This window comes from Paroedura picta, chromosome 4 (assembly GCF_049243985.1).
Source record: "Paroedura picta isolate Pp20150507F chromosome 4, Ppicta_v3.0, whole genome shotgun sequence".
Lineage (NCBI taxonomy): Eukaryota > Metazoa > Chordata > Lepidosauria > Squamata > Gekkonidae > Paroedura > Paroedura picta.
Genome location: NC_135372.1, coordinates 139,894,078 through 139,910,373, shown reverse-complemented (window position 1 = coordinate 139,910,373; position 16,296 = coordinate 139,894,078). Strand labels below are relative to the sequence as shown.

The 16,296-nt window shown below is 48.1% G+C and overlaps 1 protein-coding gene across 4 annotated transcripts in view; it reads left to right on the top strand.

Moving 5' to 3' along the window:
* KCNQ2 (potassium voltage-gated channel subfamily Q member 2) overlaps nucleotides 1-16,296 on the top strand; it is a 107,443-nt gene that overhangs the window by 54,562 nt on the left and 36,585 nt on the right. For 3 of the 4 annotated variants that reach the window (XM_077335844.1, XM_077335843.1, XM_077335841.1), the window contains exons 8-9: nucleotides 158-252; nucleotides 12,344-12,373. In XM_077335844.1, coding sequence (XP_077191959.1) covers nucleotides 158-252; nucleotides 12,344-12,373 — 125 coding nt within the window. The remainder of the gene's footprint in view (nucleotides 1-157; nucleotides 253-12,343; nucleotides 12,374-16,296) is intronic. The other variant, XM_077335842.1, reaches the window with a different exon arrangement.

The following is a 16,296-nucleotide window of genomic DNA, read 5'->3' as shown; positions in this document are numbered from 1 at the left end:
GCCCTGTAAAACCGGGTAGAATTTTTCCGTGTCCTTCCCTCTCTTAATAGGAAGATGTGTGAATCAAGAGATAGCAGCAGGAACGGTTTCCTCCCTGCAGTACTGGAAGGCACCTTTTTATTGACCCGGATTCACCTCTTCGGTCTTGTCTTCGCAGGCCGCCTGGAGGTTTTACGCCACTAACCTCTCCCGAACCGACTTGCATTCCACCTGGGACTTCTACGAGCGAACGGTCACCGTCCCCATGTACAGGTAGCTGTTCCCGGGAGCACTCCCTTCCTCTTCCTGTGGCGGATTCCCAGTCCCATCCCAAATGTTTTGCCTTTATTTCATTTTTTAAAAAACCTTCACGCATCGTTATTGTCCCTAAAAGTTCTTGGGGGAGCTCTTTTTGCCTTTCTTTCTTTCTTTTTTTTAAAGATGTCCTTTTCTTTTCGGTTGCGGTTAAGTGTCTCCATCTCCACGATATTAATTTCTTTTTCTTTTTCTCATGTGTGTCTGTGTGTACGTCCCGCATCATTATTTCCCCCTCCGCCAGCGGTATTGTGCTGCAATGCTTAGCACGGCAGCGTCCGAAGACCTCCTGAAGGGGATGCCCTTGGAAAATAGGTAACCAATGAAAGACCCTCCTCTCCGCATCTCCCACTAACAAATCTCTCTGTTGACTTTGGGCAGTGGAGTGGGATGTTGACGGTGTGCTTGCTTGTCTCTAATCCTCTGCCTTCAGCATTTCCTGACGTTGCCTTGGACCGCTGGCAGGTTCTCCAGCTCCCTAGGTCATTTTCTAGCCTGTGGGGTGGCGGTGGAAGGAGATTCAGCTCAGCGGAAGAGCCTCTGCTTGGTGTGCAGCCAGGTTAAATGTCCAGGGAAAAGGACCCGTAGTAAAGATCTCCGCCCAAGATTCCAGAGAACTGTTGTCAGTTTGAGTGGAACCAAATATCTGATTCAGTATAAGGCACCTTTAGGTGTGTTCATGTGGAAAGGCGGCAACCGTGGACTTTAGGCTCGCCTGTGTTCAAATTCCAGCCAGAAAGCACATCCCTGCAAAAGGGGCCGACGCGGAAAGAGTGATGGGATGGCGGAAGTGAGCATGCGACTAATGCTGAGTGGTCAGTGTGTTGGGGAGTGTGGGCGTCTGTGGCAGAAAGTGCTCCTAGGGAAAATACCTGATCTGTTTCGCCTCTCTGTGGAGCAAGGAGGGGACACAACCCATGTAGGGGTTATCAGGCGGAAAGCTTTGCTTCAGCCCTGGTTCGGCGGAAGAGCCTCTGCTGGGCCTGCAGAAGGTCCCCGGTTCAATCCCCAGCATCTCTCGTTAAAAGGATCAGGCAGGAGGTGAGGTGGAAGAGCTCTGCCTGAGAGTCAGGAGAGCAGCTGCCAGCCTGAGTGGGCAGTCCAGTTGGTCTCATTCAGAAAAATACAGGTTTGCGGGTATCGCTATTTAACGATCATGGTAAGAAATCGGCACGTGGCATTGGCTTGCGTTTTCGGAGTGCATCACACGCATGATTTTGGCCATCGGCACAACACCCCTGTTAGTTTGACCTGCACTTATAGTATCATTGCGTGGGTCAGGGTTGTGGCTTGCTTAGGGTCACTGAGTGTGTTTTGGGGCAAATGTGGCATTCTAGCACTAGGAAAAAATGTTGTCAGGGCATGGGGGGAGGGAATAGGGAAGAGGGTTAAGACCCACTGCTGCCACATGGTCTTTCATCTTTTGTAAGTGGAAGCTTTCTGATGCTTCAGGAGACCAAGATGTAAAACCTGAGTTGGATGGCTAAGTTCAGATATGTGCAAACAAGAAAAAAAAACCCTCCATAAATCCCACAGGTTACAGAAGAACTCGTGTATCCCAAAGTTCTTGTCTTTAGAGTATTGAATAACCATCATCAAGTCAACCAGGTAATTTCTAGTTTCATTGTTAGACTTCCTCAGTTTTGTATGTTAGACTTCGTCAGTTTTGTAATAATGATTGCACACGACCAAGAAATTCAAGCAGAGCAGATACCCTGAGCTCTGCTTGAATTTTTTTTTTTGATCTCATGTCATTGTTATTGCAAAACTGAGGCAGAGAAGAACTTTGGAACGTCCCCTTCATGCTTAATGTTGACCTCCAGTTAGAATACACAAATTCTTCCGTGGCCTGCTGGATTCATTGAGCCACCTGGCATTTCCTTGCTTGCATACAGCCTCCTGTGTGAATTTCCACTTTGTTAGCTTAGATCACATCTGAGCATGAAGTTACAATGAAACATTTCTGACAGCGGAAATCTAATCCTGTGATGTCTTTTTCCTGCCTTTTCTTGTCGCTTTCGTTTTTTGTGAAGACCTACTTCATTACTCATTCAGTGGTTAAATTGTGGAATTCACTGGCAGAGGATGTGGTGAAGGCGACAGGAATAAACTGCTTTAAAAGGGGTTAGATAGATTCATGGAGAGGAGATCTAAAAATGGCTACTAGCCATGGGGGCTCAAGGGAACCTCCTTGTTCAGGGGTGCTAAGCCCCTGAATCCCAGATCCAGGAGGCCAAAGCAAGGAAAGACCTTGACTGGTACTAGATACTAGACAGAATCATAGACTAGAATCATAGAACCATAGAGTTGGAAGGGGCCACACAGGCCATCTAGTCCGCCCCCTGCTCAGTGCAGGATCAGCTTCAAGCAACCAGGAGAAGAATCTGTCCAGCCGCTGTTTGAAGACGGCCAGTGAAGGGGAGCTCCCCACCTCCTTAGGCAGCCCATTCCACTGCTGAACTAGACTCCTAGAATCCTAGAGTGGGAAGGGGCCACAAAGGCCATCTAGTCCCACCCCCTGCTCAATGCAGGATCAGCCTCAAACATGCAGGATAAGGATCTGTCCAGCCGCTGCCTGAAGACGGCCAGTGAGGGGGAGCTCCCCACCTCCTTTAGGCAGTTGATTCCACTCCTGATCTACCTGGACTGTGAAATTTCCCCCTTTTATATCTAGCCAGTCTTGTTCTCCATGTAGTTTAAACCCATTACTGTGGGTCTTCTCCTCTGCTGCCTACAGGAACCTTTCCCTGCCCTCCTCTAAGTGACAGCCTTTCAAATCTCCTGTCTCCCTGCATGCGCAACGCATCAGGCCATGTTATCTTCCCCGTCTTTGATTTCTCACATTGCGTGACGTATCTCTGGGCCGGCGGGACGTACCAGCTTCCCGTCTCGGCTAACGTACTTACGTGAAAGGGCTCAGTTGAAAGCGTTATGAATGAACTGAGCCGTGGTTGGCTTCCGTTGCAAGGTACGCGAACGATGTTTCCCTCAAAGGTTGCATCAAGAGCTTAATGCCAGGGCTGGGATTCCAGAAGGTGCCACGTGCATGTTGCGTTCCAACCCAGCCAGCCACCCACCCACCTATGTGTCGGTGGTGCTTTAAATATCCTCCGTTGGCATGATGCAGAAGAGGTGCTGGCTGGATTCCATAGAATCACTCCACTCACCAAAGAAGGACTTGGTTTCCGTTTCTCGGATCACAGCCCTCCCCCTCCCATGGCCGCAGGCTTTGAAACTGAAAGGAGGGCATTCCGGTGACCTTTGGCACATGCCATGGCGATCTTTTATCCGTGGGAAGAAATGTCAGTCTTACCACTTGCCTTTGAGGGCAAGCCTGTCTACTCCAAAGGGAATCATAGAATCATAGAGTTGGAAGGGGCCACAAAGGCCATCTAGCCCAACCCCCCGCTCTACGCAGGATCAGCCCAAAGCATCCTAAAGCACCCAAGAAAAGTGTGCATCCAACCTTTGCTTGAAGACTGCCAGTGAGGGGGAGCTCACCACCTCCTTAGGCAGCCTATTCCACTGCTGGACTACTCTGACTGTGAAAATGTTTTCCTGATATCTAGCCTATATCGTTGTACTTGAAGTTTAAACCCATTACTGCACGTCCTTTCCTCTGCAGCCAATGGAAACAGCATCCTCCCCTCCTCCAAGTGACAACCTTTCAAACACTTAAAGAGTACTGTTTCTAATCATAGAACTGGAAGGGAGCATAGAGGTCCTCTAGTCTAACCACCTGCTTAATGCAGCGTCATTCCGATGCATCCAGGAGAAGGATCTCTCCAGCTGCTGCTTGAAGATGGCCAGTGAGGGGGAGCTCACCGCCTCTTTAGGCAGCCCATCCCACTGCTGGACTACTTGAATTCCCCCCTCCCCCTGATATCTGGCTGATATTATTCTCCGTGTCGTTTAAAGCCATTACCGTGAGTCCTCTGCTGCCAACAGGAACCTTTCCCTGCCCTCCTCCAAGTGACAACCTTTCCAATACTTCAGCAGAGCCCTCCTGTCCCCTCTCAGCCTCCTCTTCTCCAGGCTGAACATTCCCAGATCCCTAAGCCTTTCCTCCTAGGGCTTGGTCCTCCTATCCTGGATCATCCTCATCGCTCTCCTCTGCCCCTTCTCCATTCTGCCCACAACCTTCATTCTTGGCTCCAGCTCAGTCAGGACTCCATGTCTCATGTTGGCCAAAACCCAGGGGCTGTGAGGTCTCCCAGTGTGGCCAGAACTCCAGAAGTCCTTCTACTCTTGCCCCCCTTCCAAGCACCAAGAAGACAGAGCATTACTGCCCTAGACATTTAGAGCAGGGGTAGTCAACCTGTGGTCCTCCAGATGTCCATGGACTACAATTCCCATGAGCCCCTGCCAGCAAATGCAGGACCACAGATTGACTACCCCTGATTTAGAGCACAAGAGAAGTCACATTGGGTCAGGTCATTGGCCCATCTATTTGAACACTCTGTCACACAATAGCCAAAACCCAGGGTCCCCCCAAGCACCAAGACTACAGATTCTCACTGCCGCAGACTTAGAGTTACATCTAGTAGTCAAACAACTTGTGAAGCATATGGGAGATATTTACATCCTGAGGGCATTTCAGATGAGAACATAAGAGAAGCCATGTTGGATCAGTCCAATGGTCCATCCAGTCCAACACTCTGTGTCACACAGTGGCCAAAACCCAGGGGCCATCAGGAGGTCCACAACTCCAGAAGCCCTCCCAGTGTTGCCCCCAAGCACCAAGAAGACAGAGCATCCCTGCCCCAGAAAGAGCATTCCTGCCCCAGATGAGAACAGAAGAGGAGCCATGTTGGATCAGACCAATGGCCCATCCAGTCCAACACTCTGTGCCACACACTGACCAAAGCCCAGGGCCCATCAGCAGGACCACCAATGGAGCCAGAACCCCAGAAGCCCTCCCACTGTTGCCCCCCCAAGCACCAAGAAGACAGAGCATCCCTGCCCGAGAAATAGAATTCCATCTATACCTTGTGGCTAAGAGCCTCTGGTGGACTTCTGCTCCATATCTTTAACCCTGTTCCCTCTTGATGGTGTCTATGCTCCCTGTTGACATTTCAAATCTGCTGCCCTTACAACACAGAAGGAGGAGGTAAAGTGATTTTCATTACCTCCAGGGCAAAGGCAGAGAAGAATGAGGCTTAACCGCCCTTGCTTCTGTTTTTAGATCCTGCTTGAGTCAGGAAAAGCCCTTTCCCTGCAGAGGTGAACCGCGCAGGGTTTTCAAAACCTGGCTCACTTTCATCTCCGTCCCTGCAGAGGAAGGGAGAACGTAATGCCAGCAGTCTCTATCCTCTTGGTACAAGGACTCCAGGTCCAGGGAGTGCTTAATATTTTCCAAGATCGATAGCTGGATCTGCAAACAGCTGCTGAGGGGAAAAAGCTTTCCATGAAAAGCAGCTTTTTCTTCAATTCAAGAGGCTGCCCACATAAGCTTGATATTAAAAAAAATTCCCAGATTCATAGAATCATAGAATTGGAAGGGACCTCATAGGTCATCTAGTCCAACCCCTGCACTATGCAGGACACTCACAACCCTACCGCTCATCCACTGTAACCTGCCACCCCTTTGCCTTCGCAGAATCAGCCTCTCCGTCAGATGGCTATCTAGCCTCTGTTTAGAAATCTCCAAAGATGGAGAACCCACCACCTCCCGAGGAAGCCTGTTCCACTGAGGAACTGCTCTGACTGTCAGGAACTTCTTCCGGATGTTTAGATGGAATTTCTGTTGAATTAATTTCATCCCATTCGTTCTGGTCTGTCCCTCTGGGGCAAGAGAGAACAATTCCTGGCTTCTCCAGTTAAAGCGATCCGGTGATAAGGAAGACTTTTCTTGAGACCCAAGGGGTGGTTGACCTCCAGCCCTTCCTTAGCTACTGCTCTTGATGTTTCCCAAGTGTTCAGCAACTGGACAGTCAGTGTTCAATATTATTATTATGTTATTTAAATGTATTCCTCGCCTCCCCCTGAAGGCTCGAGGTGAGTTACGACATTTAAAACCCCAATAAAAACCCCTGTACAAAATAAAACTGCAGTATAAATCTACTCAACCCCTTGAGACATTCTTCAGGCTTCGAGAAACCCCAGAAGTGGCACATTCATGCAAAATATGGGTTGGAAGCAGAGCTGTGGACACGCCCACCCGGGGCCCCTCCCCTTCTCACCCCCTGCAGGCCCATCATTGGGCATTTGGGGGGGGTTTGACATAAGCATATATGGTCATAAAGGTAAAGGTATACCCTGTGCAAGCACCGAGTCATGTCTGACCCTTGGGGTGACACCCTCTAGCGTTTTCATGGCAGACTCAATACGGGGTGGTTTGCCAGTGCCTTCCCCAGGCATTACCGTTTACTCCCCAGCAAGCTGGGTACTCATTTTACCAACCTCGGAAGGATAGAAGGCTGTGTCAACCTTGAGCCGGCTGCTGGGATCGAACTCTCAGCCTCATGGTCAGAGCTTCAGACAGCATGTCGGCTGCCTTACCAACCTGCGCCACAAGAGGCTCAAGAGATATGGTCACATCACCCGATAAATGTTTAACAAATTTAAAAATTATATAAACAATTAATTCACTCCCACCCATTCGAGAAACTCTTCCAGGGCTGTCAAGAAACCTCAGGGTTTCACAAAACGTAGGGTGTCGAACTAGGATCTGGGAGACCCTGATTCAAATTTCCCCTCTGCCGTGGGAGCTTGTTGGGTGATCTTGGCCAGTCCCATATTCTCAGCCTGGCCTACTTCACTGGGCTGTTGTGATCTTAAAAACACAGGGAAAATGGTGCAAGGCAGCATTGGAGAGAGAAGCCGGGGTAAATGAAGCCAATAAATATTGAGAGGGATTTTTTAAAGCCAAATATGAAATCCATGATTTTCCCCCCAAGTGCTTTGTTTGATTGAAGATGGTGAATTTCTGCTCTTGTGTAAATATTCAGAGGTTGGAATTCACATGGCCTTTTTCTGCAGCAAATTGAGGGCATTCTGGAGAAGGTTTTCTGCTGTGTAGGCTTAACTTCTTTCATTGTGATTCAGACTAGCATCCTGTTAATGGGACTGCTGAGAAGAAAGACCCTGCCAGCTGTTTGTGTGTGGGCGTCTTTAAACTCATTCCCAGCAGACCTGTCGGAATTAGACAGGGTCAGGATCAGATGTTAGGTGGAATCTTTCTCCCCAGCAAACCCCAGCTTCAGAGGAGACTGCTGGGGAGAGCATAACCTCCCCCCCCCCAATCAAGCAGCTGATCCTCAGGGTCTTTCTGAATCCAACCTGAATTGATACGAGCTTCTCTGATTTGATCCATTTAAAATAATTGGTATTGTGACTTGGTTCTGATAAACCTGGAGAAAAACAAACAAACAGATCAGCCCTGCTTGATTGGACCAGTCATCCAGCTAGTCCAGCATCCTGTTGCACACAGTGGCTAACCATTTCCTTTGGAGGGCCAACAGCAGGGCACAGAGGCCGAGGTCTTCATGAGACTATAAGAAGGGCCCTGCTGGATCAGACCAGGGGTCCAGCTAGTCTAGCCTCCTGTCTCACTCAGTGGCCAACCAGTTCCTCTGGAGGGCCAGCAACAGGGCCGAGGCCTTCCTAAGAACATCAGAAGAGCCCTGCTGGATCAGACCAGAGGTCCATCCAGTCCAGCATCCTGTCTCACACAGGGGCCAGCCAGTTCCTCTGGAGGGCCAACAACAGGGCAGAGAGGCCGAGGCCTTCCTAAGGACATCAGGAGAGCCCTGCTGGATCAGACCAGGGGTCCATCCAGTCCGGCCTCCTGTCTCACACAGGAGCCAGCCAGTTCCTCTGGAGGGCCAGCAACAGGGCAGAGAGGCCGAGGCCTTCCTAAGAACATCAGAAGAGCCCTGCTGGATAAGGCCAGAGGTCCATCCAGTCCAGCATCCTGTCTCACACAGGGGCCAACTAGTTCCTTTGGAGGGCCAACAACAGGACACAGAGGCTGAGGCCTTCATAAGAACATCAGAAGAGCCCTGCTGGATTAGATCAGGGTCCATCTACTCAAGCCTCCTGTCTCACACATGGCCAACCAGTTACTCTGATGGGCCAACAACAGCGCATAGATAACTCCTGGCTCTTGGTTCAGGATTCTTAGTGCCTCTGAATGTGTAGCTTCCCTCTCAGTTACCAGAACTAGTAGCCATTGATAAGACTTATCCTCCACGAATCTATCTAACCAGAGATTTGTGATTTGACTTTCAAGTTCTTGCAAAGGCAAGACTTGTGGCTGTCAGTAAGCCTAAAGCAATAGCCTGATGTTCAGGAACCAAGGGTATTTTGTTGGTCTTTTAGGTCAGGGGTAGTCAACCTGTGGTCCTCCAGATGTTAATGGGCTACAATTCCCATGAGCCCCTGCCAGAGTTTTCTGGCAGGGGCTCATGGGAATTGTAGCCCATGAACCTCTGGAGGACCACAGGTTGACTACCCCTGTTTTAGGTGGTTCCTGAATGTCAGATTGGCTCTTCATTGCTCTCTGTGGCAGTCCTATGTGCCTTTCCCCTTTCAGCACCATGGAGAGCTCCCAGTATTAGGCAGGTGCAGGGCCAGTGCTGCTTAAGCAAATGGAACCATGAACAGCATTTTTTGAGCCACGGAAATGATAATATCAGTAACAATAGCTGGTGTCGGAGGGTTAGAAGCTTCTACACACCATGTTATAACTTGGCAAATGGAACTAGGTCAGACCGTTCTGTTGCAGACGGATGGGACACAATAGGATTTGAATGTTGTAGGACTGCTCTCGGTAGATTCAAAATGCCCCGAGTGCTGGGGAAGTTGAGAAAGATGAGTTGAAAAATGCGTATCCATAAAGATCTGCATTTTGATCCCAACTGTTATTGCACAGGATGATTCCACCAGCTTGGTGTAGTGGTTAGGAGTGCGGACTTCTAATCTGGCGAGCCGGGGTTGATTCTGTGCTCCCTCACATGCAGCCAGTGGGGTTACCTTGGGCTCCCCACAGCACTGATAAAGCTGTTCTGACCGAGCAGTGATATCTGGGCTCCCTCAGCCTCACCCACCACACAGGGTGTCTGTTGTGGGGAGAGGAAAGGGAAGGCGACTGTAAGCTGTTTTGAGACTTCTTCGGGTAGAGAAAAGTGGCATATAAGAACCAACTCTTCTTCTTCTTCAGTAATCTCAGGGCTCTCTCAGCCTCACCCTGAGAGAAAGGGAAGGTGACTGTAAGCTGCTTTGAGACTTCTTCTTCTTCTTCTTCTTCTTCTTCTTCTTCTTCTTCTTCTTCTTCTCCTTCTCCTTCTCCTCCTCCTCCTCCTCCTCCTCCTCCCCCCCTCCTCCTCCTGCTGCTGCTGAATTGGCAGATGTTGGCTTTTCCATGGCGAAATGATGGGGGGTTAACCTGCAGTTAGTTTGGGTCCTTTATCTCTGTGCTCTGGCTGAAGCTTTTAGCATTAGTGTTTCTTTTGTCATCTTCTTCCGGGACATCCACACCTCAACTTTGCTTTCAACTTTGCCTTCCTTACACGTACATGGAAGCGTGTATGATAAACAAGGCAGGGTTGATGGTAAATATCCATTCCCTTTCATTGACAAGCCAAGGTTGGCGCATGGTCATTCAGTGGCTTTTTCAGAGGTGAATGTGGGTTTGCTGTTGTACAGTGTTTGAATGTGCCCTTACGAATCCCGAATGGCCAAATGAGAAAAGGCTGAAAATGTAAGAAACATGCAACAGACGTTTCATTGGACAGCTGGGATTTCATGCTCACTTGCTATGATTTGCAAAGAGATGTATAGGCTAGGGGTGTGAGTCAACAGGGGCACACTGTTAGCAACATGCTTGTGGGACCAACTGGGAGCCATGGTTAGCATTACTTGGCCCTTATGGTGTGGGTCCGTGGATCAGTGGCATGGCACATGCATTTCATATAGAGTCCTGGGTTCAGTCGCTGGCAACTGGAGTTAAATGGATGTCAAGAGGTAAGATCCTGGGCAGGATATTACACTATGGTATAGCATAGAAGGATGTACTATGACCATTTCTGCATTTGAGGCATACTTTGTTTTAGCCACTTTGAGACTCCTTTGGGTACTGAAAAGCAATATAGAATACCCAACTCTTCTTCTTCCTCCTCCTCCTCATACAAAGTTTAATTCTGCACATGAAAGTGCATACCCAGGTTTAAACTTTGCTGGCCTGAGAGGGGCTACTGGGCTCCCACTTTGCCGATGCGCCCTCTGCCTGTATGGGAACACCATGGTGTGCAATTCTGTTGTGGAGATGTTTTTCTTACTGGGAACTTCCAGGGTCTCCCCATGCCTCTTGGGAAGCAAGACGGAGCATGAATGAAGCAAATAAATAAATCACCAGTGAGACTCAGTAGTCGATCCTGCTGCAGATGTCAGAATCCTTCTCTACGATACCAATGGCTTTAAAAACAGATGCAGGAGCTGGGGGGGAGCATGGCGCATCTGAACGGTCCCGCTTCATTCTCCCTGTCACCCATGACTACAATTTAACACACAAACACACACACCTGCCAGACTTCATAAGGATCCAGCTTGAGAAAGATTAGGAGACGCTGATGTTACATCTGATCGCAGCCTTTGGAAAGGAAATGCCCCAAGCAAGTCGGAGGTGCATGGTACGAAATCTGAATCAGCATTCAGGTGCCGTGCAGCTGAAAAGGACTGCCGGATGGTGAATTTCACACACCCGTTTCGACTCAACTCCCTAAATACTTGGCTCCAGGTCAGCTGTGTGATAGCCGCTGTAGTGGACTTCTCTTGTGTGGTGTAATTTCTTCCCCTCCTCAAAGACTTCCTGTCGATGTGTCATTAACATTTACTAAATGAGAATGTGTTTCCGTTTTTTTTCGAATGGCTCCAATGTTACTAATCTATGTTACATGATGCTGTGTTATGTACTCTTGCTTAACAACATGAGATGTGCCTTTCTGGAGATCACAGCTGGCCCAGAGTGTCACATTTGTGCAAGAACCTTTGAAGGTTGTTGAGGTTCCACTTGGAATGTAATTTTTCACATCCAAATTTTCTCCCTAGATTCTCAAATTGCGAATCCCGGGCCTGTTTTCCAGAAAGGCACTGATGCATTGTTCACTTTTCATTCTTCTGGTTATTTTTCACGTCCAGGCATGGGTAGGATAGTGGCACATGTGCAGCTTGCTACAGTTTTGCATTTGCGCTTGGGAGTACTGGTGTGCTCACAGGTTCGCACCTAGCTTCCTTTTCGGGCAGCGACGGACGGTGTCCCTATGTGCCCCGAATCAGCTGTAGTTGGGAGGCCTTTTTGAGATTGGCCCCCTTTGTGCTATCTATCCATGGGGCTAAGTACGGTAAGATGAGCCTGCCAACTCAAATCTGTGGCAATCTGGACATGTTCTCATGAATATATTAATATTAGAAACGATCGGAATTAACCTGGAATGCGGAAAAAGGACCTGAAAGGAGGTGCAGACTGGACCTACGGGAGAAAATCCAGAACAGAGGGAAATTGCTGTTCTCTGCTAGAACTTGGCCAATTCATTATACCTTCTGCCAAATTCTGGGTCCTTTACTTGGTCCTTTTGATGCATACCGTGAGTTTGATTTGAGCCTAGTATTACTGTCAAGACCAGCAAGATGCACTTGTGAGAGACAAAGCTCCCTTTGCAAGAGAATCTTAACTCGTGAAAACATATCCTGACAGTCTTGTTGGCCTCGAAGGTGCTCCTGGGTTCGAATCTCAGTGTTTGACGGCAGACATCCTGAAACTGTGCCATCCGTTTGGTGCTGCAAATCAATCCAGAATTACGACTGTTGATAGTCCTAGGGGTCAATTGTTTGGGAGGCCCTGTGCTAGTCTTTGCTTAGAAACGGACAGACGTCTGTCCTGTAGCGTCCACTTAACTCGTGTGCTAATTTTCTTCGTTCTGTTTCTTTTCTCCCCCTTCCTTTCAAAACAACCGTTTCTTTTTCCCCCCATCCTTGTCATATTTCTCCGTCCCCCCTTTTTTCCTCCCCCCCCGACACTTTCTTTACGAAAAATTCCCGAATCAAAAAGTTCTCAACCGCAAACCTATGGTCCTTCCAGGTAGGAAGTGCATGTGAATTCAGTCGGTGTGTTGTGTTACCCCCATGTTCATTATTTAGTGAAGGGAACCTGCTAAGCTTTATTTTACTCCCCCCCCCAAGAAAACCCTCCCAAAACCCAACAGAAAGAAACGCTCTGCAAAAGCCCAACTCCTAAAAGCAAAGGCCTTGGACCATCAGATGTAATCTTGTGCTCCGTTTGCTATCTGCGTACAGGGGTAGTCAAACTGTGGCCCTCCCATGAGCCTCATGGGAATTGTAGTCCGTGGACATCTGGAGGGCCGCAGTTTGACTGCCCCAAGGTGGCAAGAGAGCGGAGGAATGGTTCTATAGGGACATGTTTTGAAGAATGTTGGAGAACAGAGATGATTGGAGGACTCGGGTTTCTGTAGCAACCGTTCGAAGGAGCCCTCATCCGTTCTGTTACCAGTGGTGTGATCTCATTAAAATCTGGAAGGGGCGGGGGCCAATAGCTTCCATGCTTTAACTGCATCCAAATGAAATAGGGACAGCTACGGATCTAAGGGCGACTCTGTCACTTTGCAACGGGACATGATGCTTTGTGCTAGTCTTTTGTATTCCAGTTTACGTGTTTGTCATTTGCTGAATTTCATTCCACACCCCCCTGCCGTTTACGTCCCCCTCCCCTTACGTTTTTCTCGACTAACTTTTCTCGCCTCGCCCACCACCTTTGCTTAGCTTCTGTTTTCTTACGCCGGAGCTTCTGTTTTCTTACAACGGCCAGGGTGCAAGCCGACAATAGGAACAGCTTCATGGGAGCCATGGTTTTGAGCTGCTTGGGTCGTATGCAGTATGGGGTAAAAATCCTTGCATATCTCATGTCGGCTCTTTCAAGCAGCGAGTGAATTTTGGAAGAAAGCAAAATTAGGAAAGATCCAAGCAGAATCGCCAATATTTTTATGACCCTCCCTCTCCCCTCCAGCCCCCCCCCTGCTGCCTTGCTGAGTCCTCCTGTGTGCTTCTCCATTTTCTTCTTCCACCAACTGTGCTTTCCAGGTGATCTTGGCTGTCTCCCTTGTTGCCCTTTAACGGTGGAAGAATTGGTCGGGGGGGGGAGGAGTTTAACAAGCCACTGCTTCTTCCACTTGGGGCGGAAGCGCACTCCGGCAGCAACCGTATTGCAAACACAACCATAACATGGCCACCTAATTTTGGGGGTAAAGATAGGCGTAAGACTTCCGGATGAATCAGTACAGCATAGCACTGTGTTCCCATGGGGTAACTTGTTAGCCGTGCATTTGGCTGTGGGTGCCCTTCCCGAAAAGCAGAATTTGGAGGGAGCCTGTGCCATCTTGTCACAGTAACCATACCAGGTCTTCAAGGCAAGAGATATTCAGGGATGGTTTGCAGGACTTCCTTGGTTGGTCTCCCATCCAAGTCCTATCCAGGGACAAATCTGCTTAGCTTTGGACTAGTCTAGGCTATTGAGGTCAAAATAAAAGCAGCAAAAGCCATCCCTTTATCTTTCCTTTCTTCCACCTGACTCCATCCTGCCCAAACGGCCTATGTTTCAAATGGCAAAACTCTCTTGGAATCAGGGCAGGGAACCATATTGGTGACGCTCCAGGTGCTAGCCAATAGGTGCTCTCCGATCCCCTCCCCCATTCCAGAAGCTTACGTCTGTCTTCACCCCTTCTCCATCATTCAACAAAAGATGCTACTGGCACAATGGGTGCAATCCAATGTAGGTAAGGCACGAACTCCTGTAAGGATTGCGACCAACCAGCCAAAGAGCGATACGCCACGTTTAGCAACTTTGCGTCCGCGACAAGCCGGTCCTGATCCTCTCCTTGTGTTGCTTTCTCTACAGTAAAGCAGGGTAAGTAGCTGGGTGCCCCCAAAACATGCAGCAAAGAGCAAGTGAGGCAGTTTCCTTTGACTTTGGACCCGATGCCCTTCCAGATCCTTGCATCCCAATTCTGCGTGTTACTTCCCCAGTCCCCTCCTCGCCAGGTGACCCCACTTTCCCCACTCCACCTCCTTCACTTCCTGTCTTACAACTGCTTTGACTTAACCACAGCAATTAACCCTTTGTGTGGCGTGTGCGCTCGCATGCCTTTGTGCGAAGTGTGTGTTTGTGACGTACAACCCAATATTGTGTTTCCTGTGTGTGGCGTCCCGGCCGGTCGCTTAAAGGCATGAAGCCAGCCTTACTCCGCCCTCGCCTTAACGTTGTTTGTGCTTCCCGATGGAGACTCGTCTCTCTTTCCTTTGCTATGGACGGTGAGCAGTTGGGTGTGGTTATTGTATCTTCGAGGCTGTACCAACAAGAGCGGAAAGTTCTGTCCAGTGGAAAAGGTTGCCCTTTGGTGGCTTGGCCCAGATATCATGGGAAACCACGGGTTTTTCGAAACAAAAAAACTAACCACGGTTACTGTGATTGTCCAAATATGGGCGAGCCCACTTGCTATTGGTTAGTTTATGAGCTGTCATTCCAGGATCTCATAACATGTGTTGTTGTTGGGTCCTTATTAGTCTCAGCTATGTTTTTGTGTACTGTATGGGGGTGAGGGAGGGGCTGTGGCTCAATGGCAGAGGATCTGCTTGGTGTACAGAAGGTCTCAGGTTCAATTCCTGGCATCTCTGTTTAAAAAATAAAAAGAGGGTGTGAAAGACCTCTGCCTGAGACCCTCGAGAAACTGCTACCTGTCCAGGTAGATAGTATTGACCTCATTAGACCAAAGCTTTGATTCAGTATAAGGCAGCTTTGTGCGCTCATGTGACAGGGACACTTGGGGTTTAATGTTACCTCGCATGGCCCTTGCTCAATGCAGACTGGGATAACAGCTGGAACTCTGTATCGGGGGCAGGGGAAAGACTGAATGAAACCAGCATTCGGCAGGACAGACCACTGCAAGCTGAATCCTGGTTTTGTAAGCCAACCGTCATTAATAAACCCTGGTTTCTCATTATGTCTGAACAGAGCTCATGAGTGATATGCATAATCCACCTACAAATCCCAGGTCCTCAGAGATCGCATGCAGTGTGGGTTTTTTTTCCTAGTGATTGTGTGAATCCTTGTGCCTCCCCAGGCCTGTGAGTGCGGCATGTTTCTTGCAAATCTTCTGTCGGAAGAAAGTATCTTCAAGTACCTCTGAGTCCAAACATATGCATTTCTTAAAGTTAGTTTGTTAGTTTCATAGCTCACAGAATTTTTTTCCCTCACTGTCTCTGACATACCCCATTTACAAAACGAATTATCTCTTTTGTGATAAAAACATTACAAGCTGCGGTAAATGAACCACACAGAATTTCTGGATAACTTATCTACATCACACTTCCTGTACTTTTTTGGGAGAAGGATCTTGCAAATTAATTAACAATGACTTTCATTTTCATATCAGCGATGCCAGATTCACCTTTTGTCTAAAATAATATTGAGAAAAAGGAGATGTCAAAGATTGCAGCAACTATTTTACACACAAGGGATGCTCAAAATCAAAATCTTGTCTAAAGTACATATCCAAAATAAGGTTGGATGTAGAATATTATAAATCTATATATATTACATAATACTGAGAAAAAGTAGATGTCAAGATTGCACCAAATATTGGTCCATCACATTAACTTCACATGTGAGTAAAGTGTTTCACAAACGAAAAAATCAATCTGAATTTTGCAAGCAATCTTACAACCCAATCCTCAGCACAGTTATTCCCTTCTAAGCCCACTGATTTCAGGAGACATGGAATGGTATAAGTCTGTTTTAGGATTCCATTAGAAAGCTAGGATTTTTTTAAAAAAGGTTTTTTTTAAACAAGACTTTAAAAAAGAACATTAAAAAGAAAAAGAGATGGGCCACAAGTTTATTTGAATCCTGTTAATCAAAGCTTCTGCCTGCAATGTCCAAAAATTACCCTTAGCGTTATGTGTTATGTCTCTGTCTGCCATTTTATGATTGAC